The sequence below is a fragment of the Pungitius pungitius genome, chromosome 13, assembly GCF_949316345.1.
Source record: "Pungitius pungitius chromosome 13, fPunPun2.1, whole genome shotgun sequence".
Taxonomy (NCBI): Eukaryota; Metazoa; Chordata; class Actinopteri; order Perciformes; family Gasterosteidae; genus Pungitius; species Pungitius pungitius.
The window spans coordinates 4,333,367-4,347,531 of NC_084912.1; the positions used below are offsets into that span (position 1 = coordinate 4,333,367).

At 43.1% G+C, this 14,165-nt stretch overlaps 4 protein-coding genes across 5 annotated transcripts in view; 1 reads left to right on the forward strand and 3 right to left on the reverse strand.

Annotated features, from left to right (window-relative positions):
- Window positions 1–101: 101 nt before the first annotated feature.
- Window positions 102–4,329, reverse strand: dync2li1 (dynein, cytoplasmic 2, light intermediate chain 1). Its single transcript, XM_037464804.2, has 13 exons — window positions 4,220–4,329; window positions 4,002–4,125; window positions 3,885–3,919; window positions 3,483–3,552; window positions 3,219–3,307; window positions 2,924–3,110; window positions 2,589–2,657; window positions 2,389–2,466; window positions 2,145–2,224; window positions 1,980–2,050; window positions 1,716–1,813; window positions 1,384–1,476; window positions 102–343 (listed from the first exon to the last, which is right to left on the reverse strand). Exons 1-13 carry the CDS (start codon window positions 4,231–4,233, stop codon window positions 281–283), a joined length of 1,071 nt encoding a protein of 356 aa, XP_037320701.2. The 5' UTR covers window positions 4,234–4,329; the 3' UTR covers window positions 102–280.
- Window positions 4,330–4,715: 386 nt separating this feature from the next.
- On the reverse strand, window positions 4,716–6,377 carry lyrm7 (LYR motif containing 7). Its single transcript, XM_037465327.2, has 5 exons — window positions 6,258–6,377; window positions 5,968–6,040; window positions 5,785–5,855; window positions 5,134–5,215; window positions 4,716–5,020 (listed from the first exon to the last, which is right to left on the reverse strand). The coding sequence occupies exons 1-5, from the start codon at window positions 6,273–6,275 to the stop codon at window positions 4,950–4,952; spliced, it is 315 nt and encodes a 104-aa protein (XP_037321224.1). The 5' UTR covers window positions 6,276–6,377; the 3' UTR covers window positions 4,716–4,949.
- A 22-nt stretch (window positions 6,378–6,399) lies between these two features.
- On the forward strand, window positions 6,400–7,621 carry hint1 (histidine triad nucleotide binding protein 1). The gene is made up of 3 exons (XM_037465326.2): window positions 6,400–6,534; window positions 7,052–7,156; window positions 7,330–7,621. Exons 1-3 carry the CDS (start codon window positions 6,424–6,426, stop codon window positions 7,492–7,494), a joined length of 381 nt encoding a protein of 126 aa, XP_037321223.1. The 5' UTR covers window positions 6,400–6,423; the 3' UTR covers window positions 7,495–7,621.
- A 3,144-nt stretch (window positions 7,622–10,765) lies between these two features.
- cep170aa (centrosomal protein 170Aa) overlaps window positions 10,766–14,165 on the reverse strand; it is a 30,429-nt gene continuing 27,029 nt past the window's right edge. Inside the window, exons 16-23 of one of the 2 annotated variants that reach the window (XM_062566458.1) lie at window positions 14,038–14,088; window positions 12,746–13,025; window positions 12,388–12,619; window positions 11,912–12,079; window positions 11,716–11,804; window positions 11,528–11,621; window positions 11,396–11,447; window positions 10,766–11,099 (exon numbers count right to left, since the gene is read on the reverse strand). In XM_062566458.1, the coding sequence (XP_062422442.1) occupies window positions 10,774–11,099; window positions 11,396–11,447; window positions 11,528–11,621; window positions 11,716–11,804; window positions 11,912–12,079; window positions 12,388–12,619; window positions 12,746–13,025; window positions 14,038–14,088 (1,292 nt within the window). In that variant the 3' untranslated portion in view covers window positions 10,766–10,773. The remainder of the gene's footprint in view (window positions 11,100–11,395; window positions 11,448–11,527; window positions 11,622–11,715; window positions 11,805–11,911; window positions 12,080–12,387; window positions 12,620–12,745; window positions 13,026–14,037; window positions 14,089–14,165) is intronic. The other variant, XM_062566459.1, reaches the window with a different exon arrangement.

The window sequence follows — 14,165 nt, forward strand, 5'->3', positions numbered from 1 at the left end:
AAGTAGTACTTTTAAGCTAAAGCTTCAACTATGAATCACCAGTTTGATTCCGCTGTGTATCATCTTACCCCATTCACGAAAATGTCACTTATATATTACGTTTTTTTAATATTGTGATTGTAATGTGTCAATAAGTAAAAATAATGTTTATTGTAATGTGGTAAAAATGTCGTCATGAGTATAGTAAAAACTAATTACACAAAATAAAATAAATAAAGCAAATTTCATACTGTATTTACATTCATATGTATGTGTGTGTGTGATCATACAGCTGGTCGTCTCATGTCTCCAGCTCCAGTCCTTTCCAGGACTTAGCTGCATTCCTTTTGTACTGGTCCAACTCCTGAAAACACAAAGAGAGCACAGAGTAGCTTTGCCATTTCCTCAATTTAATGGAGAACTCAGATTCAACAGAAATATTGAAAAACTCTTAGAAGTCAGCTTATTCGATTTTGCATTTATATTTGCCTTAAATGTAAAGGGTAACAGGGTCACTCTCCGTTACTTGTTTATATAGCCATAGTTGTGTACTAGTGAACGGTAGGTAAATGCCTGCCGGTGGTAATGCCAGTCTGTGCCAACATATGCAGCAAAGACAAGAAAGAAAAAGGCTGCTTTCTAGTAAACGTGAATGCAGAATGCAAGAAAAAAACAGCTTTGCGAAGGGAGCCTTAGAACCGGTGGTACTTTTCCTCCATACATGTCCTCTGTTGGTGTAGTCCTCGTTTCTCTCATTGGTTCCCCCGACCAATTACATTGTGTTTCGTCCAATGGCTGAGCAGGCTGGCCACCCTCATGTGAGCCAGTCAGCGATTAACAGCATTGTGAGGTTACAGAGTTCACCGAGTGTCACAGCGACATGCCAACAAACACACTACTGATGTCTCAGTTTATAACCCGGACATATTACAGCCTGTTAATGACACCATGACAGAAACAACGCTACTGAGGGACGGAAGGTTACTCCAGAACATTCACCCGGCTTAATGCAGGTTAGCAGCAGATCTGCTTGTCCGATAAAGTCTGGATTGCTTTTGAATTCAGTTCAACTTGACAGTGAAAGGGCAGAATCTTTTCACCAAAATAAGGTACTAAATATGTACATTAATCACGCCGCATCGTTGACACCGCTCTCTCTCAATCTTTTTTAAATCTTCCCCAATCTCCTGGCCGTGGACCTTTTCTGAGTAAAGTTTAAAGGTCAGGGCCACAAAGCACAGATAAGAACGTCTGGTTCAAACTGATTGATCATCATACTGCCATCTCATCAGTGATGACATTGATTGCAGCAGTTTATGATGTGCTCTACCAACAGAACAAGTGTCTATGTGTGCATCTGTAAAGTAATACAACGCAAACATGTGGGTGGTCAAGATGTGGTACCTGGTCTTTCTGGGCCCTCATGGCATCAATCTGAGGCTCACTGTATTGTGGGTCTCTGGCCGGATCCTTTAATTCTCTCTGCTCGCCGGTATTCTGTTGAGAAAAAGTCAGTCAGATGGACGGAGAGGTGTTATGAATGGCCATCTATCAAAAGGTTGGGATTCATGTAAAAATGCGTATTAAGGATCTGGCCAGTAGATGATCTGGCGACATCTAGTGGCGATGTTGCAAGGTGCCACACACGTTAGCTTTAAACATCGGACGCTAAATAAATCACGTTCAATACTCTGAATACTGATTAAGACACAGCTGCCGTCAGTGAGCGAAAGTACCTCTTGGGGAAAGACGCGTTCGTAGACCTTCTTCCAGAGGTCCTTGGGGTTTTTGGCACGCAGAGATGTAATGTCCACATCAGTAGTATGAGGCGACCCTAAAGCGACACATGCATTAAGCACTATGTGACATCAACAACATGTCAAGGCAGAAGGTGGATCTTATCCTGTATATACATCTGTCCACACCCCAAGCAATGACATTGTGATTACATCTCAATTCATTCCTGCTTTCAGCTTCCTGCTTTCAGCTTCAGTACTCACCGATTTGGCTGAAGGAGTCGGAGCCTGCTGGAATGACGAGAGGCTTAGTGGAGTCACAGCACACAGTTTTCCTGATCGCATTTAAAAAAATGGAAAATAAAAATCCACTAAAACCAAAGCATTAGATGTCACTACTTGTTGGTGTACAATTAGCATCCTGCTCACCCTCTGTCCAGATCAAAAGCCAGGTGGGAGAAGAAGCTCTTGGTTTTTGATATTAAGCTCTCCGACTTGATGCTTGTGAACTGATGAAAGGATTAGAAACAGAACAATGGAATAAAAGATAGCCGGATAAGCAATAGTTGATTGAATAGGTAGGACAAAGCAAAAAAGGGTCAGCAAGTACAAAATACAGCGTGTTTTCACAAAAAGTTTGAATGTGTTGCACCTATAATGAAAGCCCACTTACAATAAGTGAAGCCGCATAGTAGTGAGCAACAAAACGCAGCGTTTTACAAACCACTTTCCTCTTGTCCGAGTCTAATTCCTGCAACGCATATGGATTAAAAAAAGGTCAAATTGTACGAATAACGAGCACTTAAAATATCATAACTGTGTATCATTATGTCACCTGAATAAATAACACTTAGGTCAAGGTGTTTGTTTTACCTGAAAGATGTCATATTTGCTGCCAATAATCAGCAATGGAACAGGATAGGGACTGATCAGCTCTCTGTCCTGTTGACAAAGTCACAGTGAACTAGATTTACCAAGTCTGCACCGCACAAAAAGAATAGATCACCTTTCATCTACACAACAAAAGTCTTACACATCTTATTTCAACTTTGCCTGCAGAGTGAGGTGAGATTTGCAAACATACAACTCTTTTCTAAGAGTCCGAAGCGTGAGCAATCCCCAGGAAGTTCAAATATGCTATTTAGTGTTGCCCAGGACTGGAAATGTTCATCCAATATAACAGTGGGTGTAATGAGCCGAGGACTCACAGGATAGTCTTTAGGTAACACACGTGCTGCCAAATGAGCAGCCGTCTGGTGTTTGGCTTTCTGTGCTTGTTGAGCCTGGGAAGAGACTTTCTCCAGCTGCTTTTGTGCTGCCTGCAGCAGCTTTTCCATGGTTGCCCACAGGGCGTTGGGTTTGGAGAGGTCCAGAATGAGGACGACAGAGAGAGACCTGGAAAAAGACAGGAAGGATATACACAATAACATCCTTTCTTGACTGGCAAACACTGGCCCTTACTCTACAACAGTGAAACAGACCAGATTTGGGAAAGTGACCCACCTGATGCTGGCGGCAGTGATGGGGATTCGGACCAGGTCCGACAAAGAGGTCCCTCCTCCCAGTTCCCATAGGTGGGCTATGTCTTTGGGCTGAAAGACAAAACCAGGTTCAAGTCAGACAGTATGTACAATTTTACAAAGATGAAACATTTATGCACTATTTACTGCTAATATAACGTTTTTTAAATATATAAATATACAAAAAAGAGGTCACAAATGATCAGGAATGTTCGTTTTTAGTGTCCAAAGACAAGACTGTCCTTACTATGTTGTGTCCTCTGGCCCGTCTGCCAAAAGTGTACTCCAGCGCCAGAGTGGGCTTGGATGGCTCATCCCTGGTGGATTCAAAAAAAGCAAAGAGTATTACTGTTGCCATTGTTGTTGGGGGTCTTTTCAATAAAAATGTCTGTGCCATGTCACCAGCTCTGTTCTCTGAAGAACGTGAGATGCAGCCAAAAGCTTTGACAGTTATTGAGTCCACTTCTGATCTCAAATAATTAATCATTCATCCTGATACTGCTCAAAGCATTCTTGTTAATAACTGGCATGCTTATTTGTGTTTTGAATGAACTGTATCGTAAACATTTGTCTGCATGGAGGATATAAAAAAGTCATGATGCTCGAGCTGCTAATCTTGAGACGCACGGACGGACAGACAGACACTCACCTGTCGAGGCACCTGAGGAGAATGGACGTTTTACCCTAGAAAACAAAACATACAACGTGGGCTTTTAACAAGGCAAGAGTGCTTCCATTCCAGGAGTAGAACATGTAGGGTCTTTACCCCAGACTTGCTCCCCATTAGGAACACGGTCCTCTCGCTGAGCGTCTCTCCTGCGTCCTCCTCCCCGCCTTCAGCCTCCCGGCTGAGGACCTCCGCGGCAGCCTGCTCCCATAGCGTGTCCGAGCTGACAAATACAAGACAAAAGCGACACGTTGTTCGAAAGAAACATGCCATGTTTTAATTGTGGTGTTTGAAATGACGTTCGAACGGATCCTCACCTTATTTTTGGCATCAACTCTGAGAACTGTAAGAGCTAACTTACAGCTAACGTTAGCTAGCACCGAGGAAAACCCAACCGAGCGTTGCCAGAGTAACAGCGCAGTTTGATGATGTAATAACTACTTACTACCTTGTGAGAATTATGGGAAATGTAGTTCCTTTCTTGAGAGAGGAAACCATCGAACGAAGCAAGACCCAGAGAAGTTGAACGTTTATAGTTCACTTTTATCAACATTAGGATTAGCAATCATCATTGGCCTGTGTTTGTTCCACTAACATTTGTTTACCAAACGTTTTTTAAATATTTGAAGAGATATTGTTTATATTTATAAATAAATACAAAGTTATATTTTAAAAAATACATAGAAAAAAATTGTATATATACATATAGCCTTTGTCACACCTTTATTACTGATAGATCATAACATTTTGTTTTATAAAATTGTATAGATTCTAGAAAACCGTGCTACAGTAATGCATATAAACTCAAATGGAGATAGTCAGGACAGCTCTTTAATCAGAACACAATCAAATATTTCAAAAGTTACACCACCGGAGAACTCATAAATTGAAAGGAAACATTTTTAAATTACATTTGACAAAATGCTGCACTGCAAATGACAATATCTTGTTTTTTTAGCTCAGACTTCTTAAAACAGAACAGCAGAGATCTTCAGTGAATCAAAACAGGCCATTTCTCCATGCAGCGATCTTTAAAATGCTGGTTTCTCATGACTTTTTCCTGGGTTGGTCACAATAGGGCACATTTTCTAGTAGAAGGCTCTCCCTAGGTCGAAGCACTGAGACGGAAAAAGAGAGAAAATAACATTAAGATAAGATTAGGAAATATCATAGAATGTGATCATTCAGAGAGACTGTTTTTTTTGTTTAGAGAAGAAACATAACAACATACAGAGTTTCTTATCTCCAACATGTTCCATCTGCATCACTGTCTCTCGAAGAACAGCTTCCACGTCTGAGCCCATTTTAATCATCTGTAATAGCAGAAGGGTAAACAGCAGAGACTGAATATGAAAACAGCTCTTCTTTGTACACAGCGGCCCTCGTTTGGTTTAGCATGATTTGCAGATTAACTGTAGATGTAAGTACTGCATAGCTTCAAAACTGCACATGACCATATTGCCAATTCTTTCTAAATCCTCTGCAATGTTGCCAGAGCAGATACACATGGACTTTAGAAAAAGTTTCCAGCACCATCTTGCGATTGCGAGGTCCAAAGTTGCAGACTGCTATTGCTTTATCTCTTTTAGAAAACCCAAAAAGGAAGCCCATAAACCAGAGCACATTTAGTTTATTTTACTCTAAGCATATGGCAGCCATCACTGCATAGCGAAATCATTTGATAAATATATAATTAATACATATTGAATTGGACCAATTGTCTGCAGATAATCAACATGAAATGATTTGGATCAGGGGTGAGAGGTCCTAGTCGTATTGGGTTATAAAGTCAATAGAATGTGCAGTGGAATATGCAGACAGTTTCTGAAATGCGCATCTGATGTGGTCAACATAAACACACTGTTTTGTACTTCCACTGTACCTTTACAATGTTTTCTTCTGACGTTTCATTTTTGTTCTTCCTAAACTCCTCGTTGATCTTTATTCTTGCAGCTTTGGGGAGGGCGAATCAAACAAGATATGTTATATCTTCTGTTTACAAAGGATTGATAGGATGTAGGATTGATTTCTGCTGGAAATCCAGCCTACAGACCCAATGACTCACCTGACAGGGCTCTGGCATCGTCTTTGAACACAGCTGTCCTTGTTCTGTGCAGCGCTTTAAACGTGTTGAGGACCTGCACTTATACAAACATCCATCTCTTAGCAACATCAGGACCTTGATAGATGTTACTTGGACAGAAGCTGGTGTGGATATTGATGACAGTTCTCTGTCGTTTTAAGCACTCGGCTTTTTAAAAATATTCTTATAATCAAACCAGTAATAGAAATGAAAAGGAAACATTCTTTTACTGATGTTATTTTTCCTAAAGCATGATCAAATCCCGTGCTCACCTTCAGACGAGTGCCCATCTTGACTTCTTTAGCTCACTTCCGGGTTGGGACTGATAAAGTCCAATCAGTTCAGAGCTTTGAAATGACGCGTTTTTGCAGCCAATGGGATTTCGCTGCAGTGTCACGAAGCCAAAAGCGGCGCTGGAGACGGCGCATATGCGCCAACATGGCTGATGAAATGGCAAAAGCGCAGGCTGCGCAACCGGGCGGAGACACGATATTTGGTAAAATTATACGCAAAGAGATCCCTGTACAACTACTCTACGAAGACGACAAGGTATGCAGGAAAAACCTTTCCCCATGAACACAATTTATTTGCAAGAAGTAACTCTGCCTTTTGCAGGTGACGTCCAGCTAACGTTAGCACAGCGCTAGCTCTGTAGAAACATATATTTGGACCAGTGTCTTATGGGTAACTTTAGTAACGCAGATCCCAAACCGTTTTTGTAAACAAAGTTTAGTCTTGCGCTTTGAAAAAGCAAAAACCATATCCACAGTTGAACGTCTGTTGTGCATAGGTTATCATTTTTCATGTTGCATTTGCAGGCAGGCAGTTGGCTTACAACCAATGTATGATAAAATGCTGCAGATCCTTTTAATAACCTCAATTGCAACATGGAGATACACACCTACTGAGTGCAATGTCAATAAATAACCATTGAGACACTGAAATAGATTTTTCTCTTTTTAATATAACGTTATGTGATTACCCATCATTCATGAGGCTGGAACATACATTGTTGTATCAATTGTCGCACTAAACTACATCTTAATATGTTTGATTTACATTTCAGTGTGTGGCCTTCCCGGATATTTCTCCCCAAGCTCCCACTCACATCCTCGTTGTCCCAAAAAAGCCAATTGTTCAGCTGTCCAAAGCGGAGGAATGCGATGCCGAGGTAAGTGATCGTATAACCCAGCCATCCTACAAGTATTTCTTCCCACTTCTTCTCACTGCTTTGGCCACTATGAGACCACTAGACGTCGTAATCCAGGCTCGTGCTTATAAACGTGTGTGTGTGTGTGTATTTACACTTGACTGTGACTCATTCATTGCACCTCCGGCCCTCAGCTGCTGGGCCACATGATGCTAGTTGCAAAGAAGTGCGCTGAAGATGCGGGGTTGTCGAGCGGCTACAGGATCGTCGTCAACGACGGGCCGGACGGAGGCCAGTCCGTCTACCACATCCACATCCACGTCCTGGGGGGACGCGTAATGAAGTGGCCCCCCGGTTAACCCCCCCCCCCCCCCGTCTCTCAGCTCACACCAGTGTCTTCACCGTCCACTAAAACAGTTTGTCGTTGGAAATACAAAACAAAAACTTGGTAATTCAGCAATGATAATAAAATGCACTTCACAACAACATAGACTTCTTTGTCTTTATCTTAAATTCCTATAGTCTTTTTTTTTTAAATATGAAGAAAACCTCAAATGTGTGGCCTATTTCTACCATCTTATTTATTTTGTAAGCACAGCACCGCTGCTGCCTTTTGCAAGCATCATGAGTGATCGACAGAACTGGCCTGCTGGTGCTCCTGCAATGAGACATCGACCCCTGCGGCTGAAGAAGGAAGTTGTCGCTCTGTGCACAGAGTGTTGTCTGCTGGGGCTGGAGGTCTAACGTTATAGTTTCACACTAGTGAGATAAACTCGGTCATCTGTTACCCAGGGTGCCATGCGGGCACTTAGTGGCCTTGGTACAATAGAGTTTGATCCTTTGAGTTAAGCACGACACCCAGAAGAGGCTCTAGAGTTAATATACTCCTGTAATAGCACATTAATAGTCTGTCCAGTCTACGGTTAACATTTCTCTCTGTTGCAAGACTAAAACCCTTAATCATGCAAATGTTCAACAGTTCAGGCATCACAAAGGGTAGCAGAGTTCAGTTCAGTCCTGATTAATATAAAGATCAAATTAAAAGGTAATTTCAATAAGCATTTTTTCAAATTAAATCCGTAGGAACTCAGCGTTTTTTTAAATTTAAAAGTACCTGTTGAGTCTTCATTCAATCCAGTTTTTGAAACTATGAATATTGGTTTCTTATCAGTCAGTGTATGTAGACAGAATTGAATTCCATAGCATAAATTAAGTGAAATCAGGCTTTAATGCCCTGACAAATAAAAATAGAGAAACAAGTGAATGGCTCTGTTTTATTAACAGTAACAAACAATGCAGAGAGTTGAACAAATATAAAACGCATGAAACATTCACAAAATATTAAACAAAAATTAAATAAATAAAATTGTTTTTTCTTTACAAAAATGACAAAGAACACTGATCAGATGACATGTAAAATGTAAAAATAAACATGTACCTAGCATTCACAGTCCCCTAATAACATTTTTTTTGACAATACGGGGAGGGAAAGTAACAAAAAAAGGATGATTAGAGGTTCTGTTTGTACAGACAGAATAGTTCCAGAGAGGCAAAGCATCACTTGTGATGTTCTCGGTCAAACCATTTGACACAGAATGCAGCCTTCCACGGCTTCTTCACTACTTCTGAATGAAAAACACCACAATCTGATGTGCAAAATAAGAGAAATCTTTTTAGACAGCGATGTCCTTTTCTTTTCTTTCAATTGGTGCCCTTCTATAGAAACAATGAGCACTTTGAGGCATCGAAAAACATTGTACAGAAGCGTATAGAGAGAAGGAAATGAACATGTATTCTGGTACCTAAACTCACTAAAATCTAAGTACTAACAAACTGCCTGTAAGTGGTCTCACTCTAACACAGACTATCATCTGAAGAGAGGTTCAGGAAGTGGTTGGTCCCCCGTAAAGTAACTAGAACAGCAGTGAATGGGGAAACGTTACCTGTGCAGTACTACGGCATCAGCAACGTGTCTCCTTGGTGGAAATGGAGCAAAGCACCTTTATACACTGATATACGAAGGCGCTTATTTTCAAAAAACGTGTCCATGTCTTCTCACTGACCTTCCTCACAGATGCATTTTGAGCTACACAAAAAGTCTCCCTTGTAAGTTGTTTGTGTTCTTTAAAAAAATAACCAATAACCAATTACAGCAGGTTTTGCATGTTCAGGTTTTGTTTTGACTTGGACTGATAAAAAAGGAATGAAATCTATTCAATGCATTAACAAGTAAAAGTCTACAATATCTAAAATACCAGTATCTAAATATTAAAAAATATTTAGTTCAAAGAGTTATTTTCTTTGCTCATCATTTTTAAAAACAAGTCAGATCAGCTGTGACTGTACAAAGTATAAAAAAGCCAATTGGAACTCATGGGACACTTGAGCGGATGCTCTGCAGTACGTAGATAAGGGCTCTGGTCCTCACAGGCCATGTCACATGGATCGAAAAAGATATGGCAGCAATGATTAAACTGCTGTTTCATTTTCATGAAAAAGCTTTAGTTTCGACATTCAGAGGAGACGGGTGGAATGAAGAGGGCGAGATATAGAAGATGAACTGCCACATTTTAAATAAAGATTTCCAGGCTTTTGCACAACAGAAGAAAATTTCAAAATCGCTCAACTGTTTGAAAATGGCAACTTTGGTAAGTGAATATTATGTCTCAACATGATCATTGGTTTCCCCAAGGCCGTTACTATTGATTAAAACTACCATTCAGTATTAGTAAGATCAACACAGACACCAACTCGCAGGAGACGAAGCACAGCGCTCCGTCCTGGACATGCTACTGGAGTGAAACACTTTTTATCCAAACTACTGGGGTGAGAGAGGGAGGGAGGGAGGGAGGCAGAGAGTAAAACATAATGAGATGAGGAGGCACTACAAATCCTTTTTAACAGGGTGAGTTTCAGAGAAACTTCAAATGGACGGTTAGAGATTAAAAAGAACATCTGAAATCCTTCCTGCTTTGTGCAGAGCTTCAGGCATTAATCCTGTCTGTATGACTGTGTGGTTTGTCAGAGTGGTTACTTAAGGCTGCTGAAAAACTCTTGGCAAGAGCCAATAACTCACTGCAGTGTCCCGCGTTTCATCGTAGTGTAAATTAAATAAAAGCCCCTGGTGTCATATTACAAGTGACGCGTTCCGTTTGTCTGAAAGTACTGTATTAAAGTCTGAAAAGATGTTGTGTGTGGTATCTGAGGGGGAGCTGCGACTGTCAAGGATGTGTTTTAAGGCATGTCCTTAGTGTAGGTAGGGTCCAGACACATGGAGAAGGCAAGAGGAGGAGAGCAGAGACTGTACAACCACAGGAGGTCTCGTCCACTGAGAGAGCACCCAGGACGCCTTCTGTCCGCCAGCGAGTTCAAAAGATCGCGATGCGACTCCATCCAAACCATTCAAAAGGGTGAACCTCCTCGAGGGAAAATATCGTCACGGTTTTGTAAGTTGAGGATGTGGCTGAGTTGAAGGAGTTCATTACCGGCCAGATCTGGTAACACTTCAGCTATGTTGTGTTTATATATTACACCCATAATCCTGGACTGGCGCAGTCAGCAGATGCGTCATTGTTGCCAACCACGGATCCCCAGCCGGCTGCACTCCGACCCCCCCCCTCCCCCCCCCGGTTTGCTGTTCACTTCTGTGCGATGGCCTCCTCCCCGCTCGGCCATATGCGCTTAAAGGACAGTCCCCCGACCACCGCCAACCCCCGATTCACGCCGGGGTCCCGCGCCGTCTCCGCCGCGCCGCCGATGGGAGCCGGAACCGCGGCCGCCGATCCTGCGGCTCCGGGGGGGATGGCCGGCAGGGATTCTTTGGCTGAGAGAACCGACGCGGGGCAGGAGGCGGGAGGGAGGCTTGTTTTGGCGGTTTGGGGCTTGGTGGGACTGGTGGGGCTGGTTAGACCGAGGCAGGCCAGGGCGTCCAGGGTCCCGTCTGGGTCCACCATTACGTTGATCACTGGGACAGAGACAATGTATACATAAAGCTAAAATAAACTTGGGATTTAGATAATATATAGTTTGTAATAAAGGACCAGAATTTTTTTTCCTATCTGGTTTCTTTATGTTTTTGAGGGTTAACTCACGACAAGCAATAACTTATTTTCCACATGTAGTCATGAATATGGAAACACTGCAGATATGTGTTCAGAGATTCAATTTTCATACCCTCCTCTGAAAATAAACAAATAATATGACGCTACAGCAAAAATACAGATACATCCGCTCGCTGAAGTGTGTTTCACATTCGTTTACCTTGTAGCTGCTTTTCGACTCGCTTCAGTTCGACCAGAATGGAGGAGATCTCCTGCAAAAAACAGTATTAGCTGCCAATAATAGAGCACTTTTCTTCACCTGATTATTACTCAGAGGGATGGGTTTCTGTACCTTGTTGGAGGTTTTCAGGAGTGGTATGTCGCTCTCCGATCGCAGTTTATTCTCAATTTCATCCCAGTTCCTGTCCTTATCTCTAAACAAAATCCTGGATAGAAATAAGGACACATGTCACAGTTGGTCTATACGAAGCAACACAGAGGCATCAAAACATTGTGAATCGATAGTATGGTAGTAAGTACCTGATTTTTCCCGCGGTTTTATCGATAGAGTTCCTGATCTTGGTGGACAGCTGAGAAACTGAATTGAGCAGCAAGCTGTCCAACACGGCCTGAAAACAGGGACAGACGGGAGGTTTTGAAACGTATGACAGCATGAAGGTATCTGCTTTTCCTCGTGGAGGCCTCCATGTTGGTGCATTTTTGAAGTCATGCTCACCTCCTCTCGGTTCCAGGTGCGTCTCCTCAGGGCCCGGGGCTCGTGACTGTCGGGGGCCCGGGGGCGGAGCTCCACCGGCTTGCCGTTGATCTCTGGCGCTTTATTGGTTGAAATCACAGGCGGGATCTTGCGGAAGTTCAGGCTTTCGTCAAACACTCGATCCACCAACTGTGCAAAGACAGACCAAAAGGTAGAAGGGACAATGGAATTAAAATCAAAAACTTCCTGGCAAAGTTATACACGCTTTGTTCAACAGAGTTAAGCTTTTTGAAAAATGAAGGAATTATGAACTGTCAAAGACTATTAAAAGAAGTAAATCTTTCCATGGCAAAAAAAATACAGCAATGAACCTCTCAAGGCAGATGACAAGTTGTCAAGCAAAAAAGAGGCCGTTTTTATCCAAGCAACACAGAAGGGATGGCAGAGGCGCAATGGAACGCAGTAAGGCAATGATAGAAGAAGAAAAAAGCGGGCACCTTTCTCATGCTCTCCTGTATGTCCGGCTGCGTGGGACGTGCAGGGCCTACCTCTTCCCGGGTGTCGATGGCCGATCCCGGGGTGGTGGCGGCGGTGCTGACGGTGGTGCTGGGCGCCGTGCCCGATGAGCTGACGGAGTCGATCTCGCCAGCCACATCGTGGATCTCGCGGGCCAAGATGGCCAAGTCCTTAGCCAGGTCCTGGCTGATCCTGCGCACACAGGGGAATAACCTGTTAACCATCAGACAGACGGAGGAGTTCTTTAGAAAGCTGAACACATGTAACCTACAAGTCAAGGCATTAAGGGCAGCTCTTATTTCTTCTGCCGGTATTATGCAAATCTGCGCAGATCAATACCTGGCTATCTCCTCGCTGTGTGCCGTCCAGTCCTTGATGTACTCCTCTTGCTCCTTCATGCGGTGTTTGATCACCCCTCCACCCGGGCCGGTCACCACGGTGGACCCCGGGCTGGCGGCGGCGGCGGCCGGTCTGGGGCCGCCGCGGTGTGGCGCGAGGTGATGAGGACGCATGTGGGAGCGGCCTCCGTGCTTCGGAGAATTGCGGTTGGAGCCAAACTCCTCCTCTGAGGTGGAGCCGTACTCCGGCGGCAGACGTCTCCACCTGCTGCTGCTGGACACTGAAGGTACAATATGGGACAATATGTTTCGTCAGAACTAAGTCGCTTTATAACAACATTTGTTATTCACGAAGTTAATAGATGTGCTTTGGAGGACGAGAGACTGAGGTCCAGATAATCCTGCTTCGATGTGCACAATTCAAATACTGTGCAAGTAGTTAATCAGGGAACAGTAAGCCTCTTTACACTTAAATAAAAATGTTGATATACCATCATTTACAAAGATAGAATATGAGATATTTTCTGCAAAATAGTCCACAGGAAAATGTGGGGCTTTGAATCATAAAGATTGTTGAAGCGAAGCATTGGATTTTCTTTTTGTATCTCACTTGTTAAATTGATGTTAATCTGGTGTGCTATTTTAGCGCTGATAAAACCACAATGAAAACAACAAAAAACAGCAGCAATGATAAACTCACGCAGAGTTTATCCACAAGCTCCAAGCAGCCAACAAAATCAAGTCACGTGACATCTTCATAGCACAAAATGTTAAGCTGCTTCAAAATGGTCACGCGCCAGCTGCACTAATGTCGCTGCACCATGATGAGACAACACCATGCTCTCATTGTCTCAAGGTAAAATGGGACAAAGTGGAGATGTCGTGAATACAAATCACCACAAGGAGGCGCTCGACTCCAAAAACCTTTGCACATGGGTTTTGGAGTTTAAGGGCCAAGAGTAGAACGTATGGGGTTTTAATCAGAGCAACACTTGGTGAACGCAAGAGGGGAGACGGAGAGTTAACGCGGCATATATGCCAGAGCTGGGTCACCGCACTTCAAATGTGGTGTAGTATCACCAAACAACTCCTAAAAGCTGTAAAATATCCAAGTGTTTATGTTCCTTAACATAGGACTTTAAATGAATTAACAGAATTGAGTGGCTTCTGTTGCCGTGACCCAGACCTGACACCACACACACACACACACACACACACACACACACACACACACACACACACACACACACACACACACGGTGTAATCAAGGCGCTACGGTTCTGGTACAGTACCCATCAGCTCCTCCTCTTCATCACCACCCTCAGGTTCTGGCTGAGGGCTCTCTGGACGATGACAACCAACGCACAACACAGTGTGTCACAACACAGTGAAAATGCTGACAGACACATAGTGAGGCATG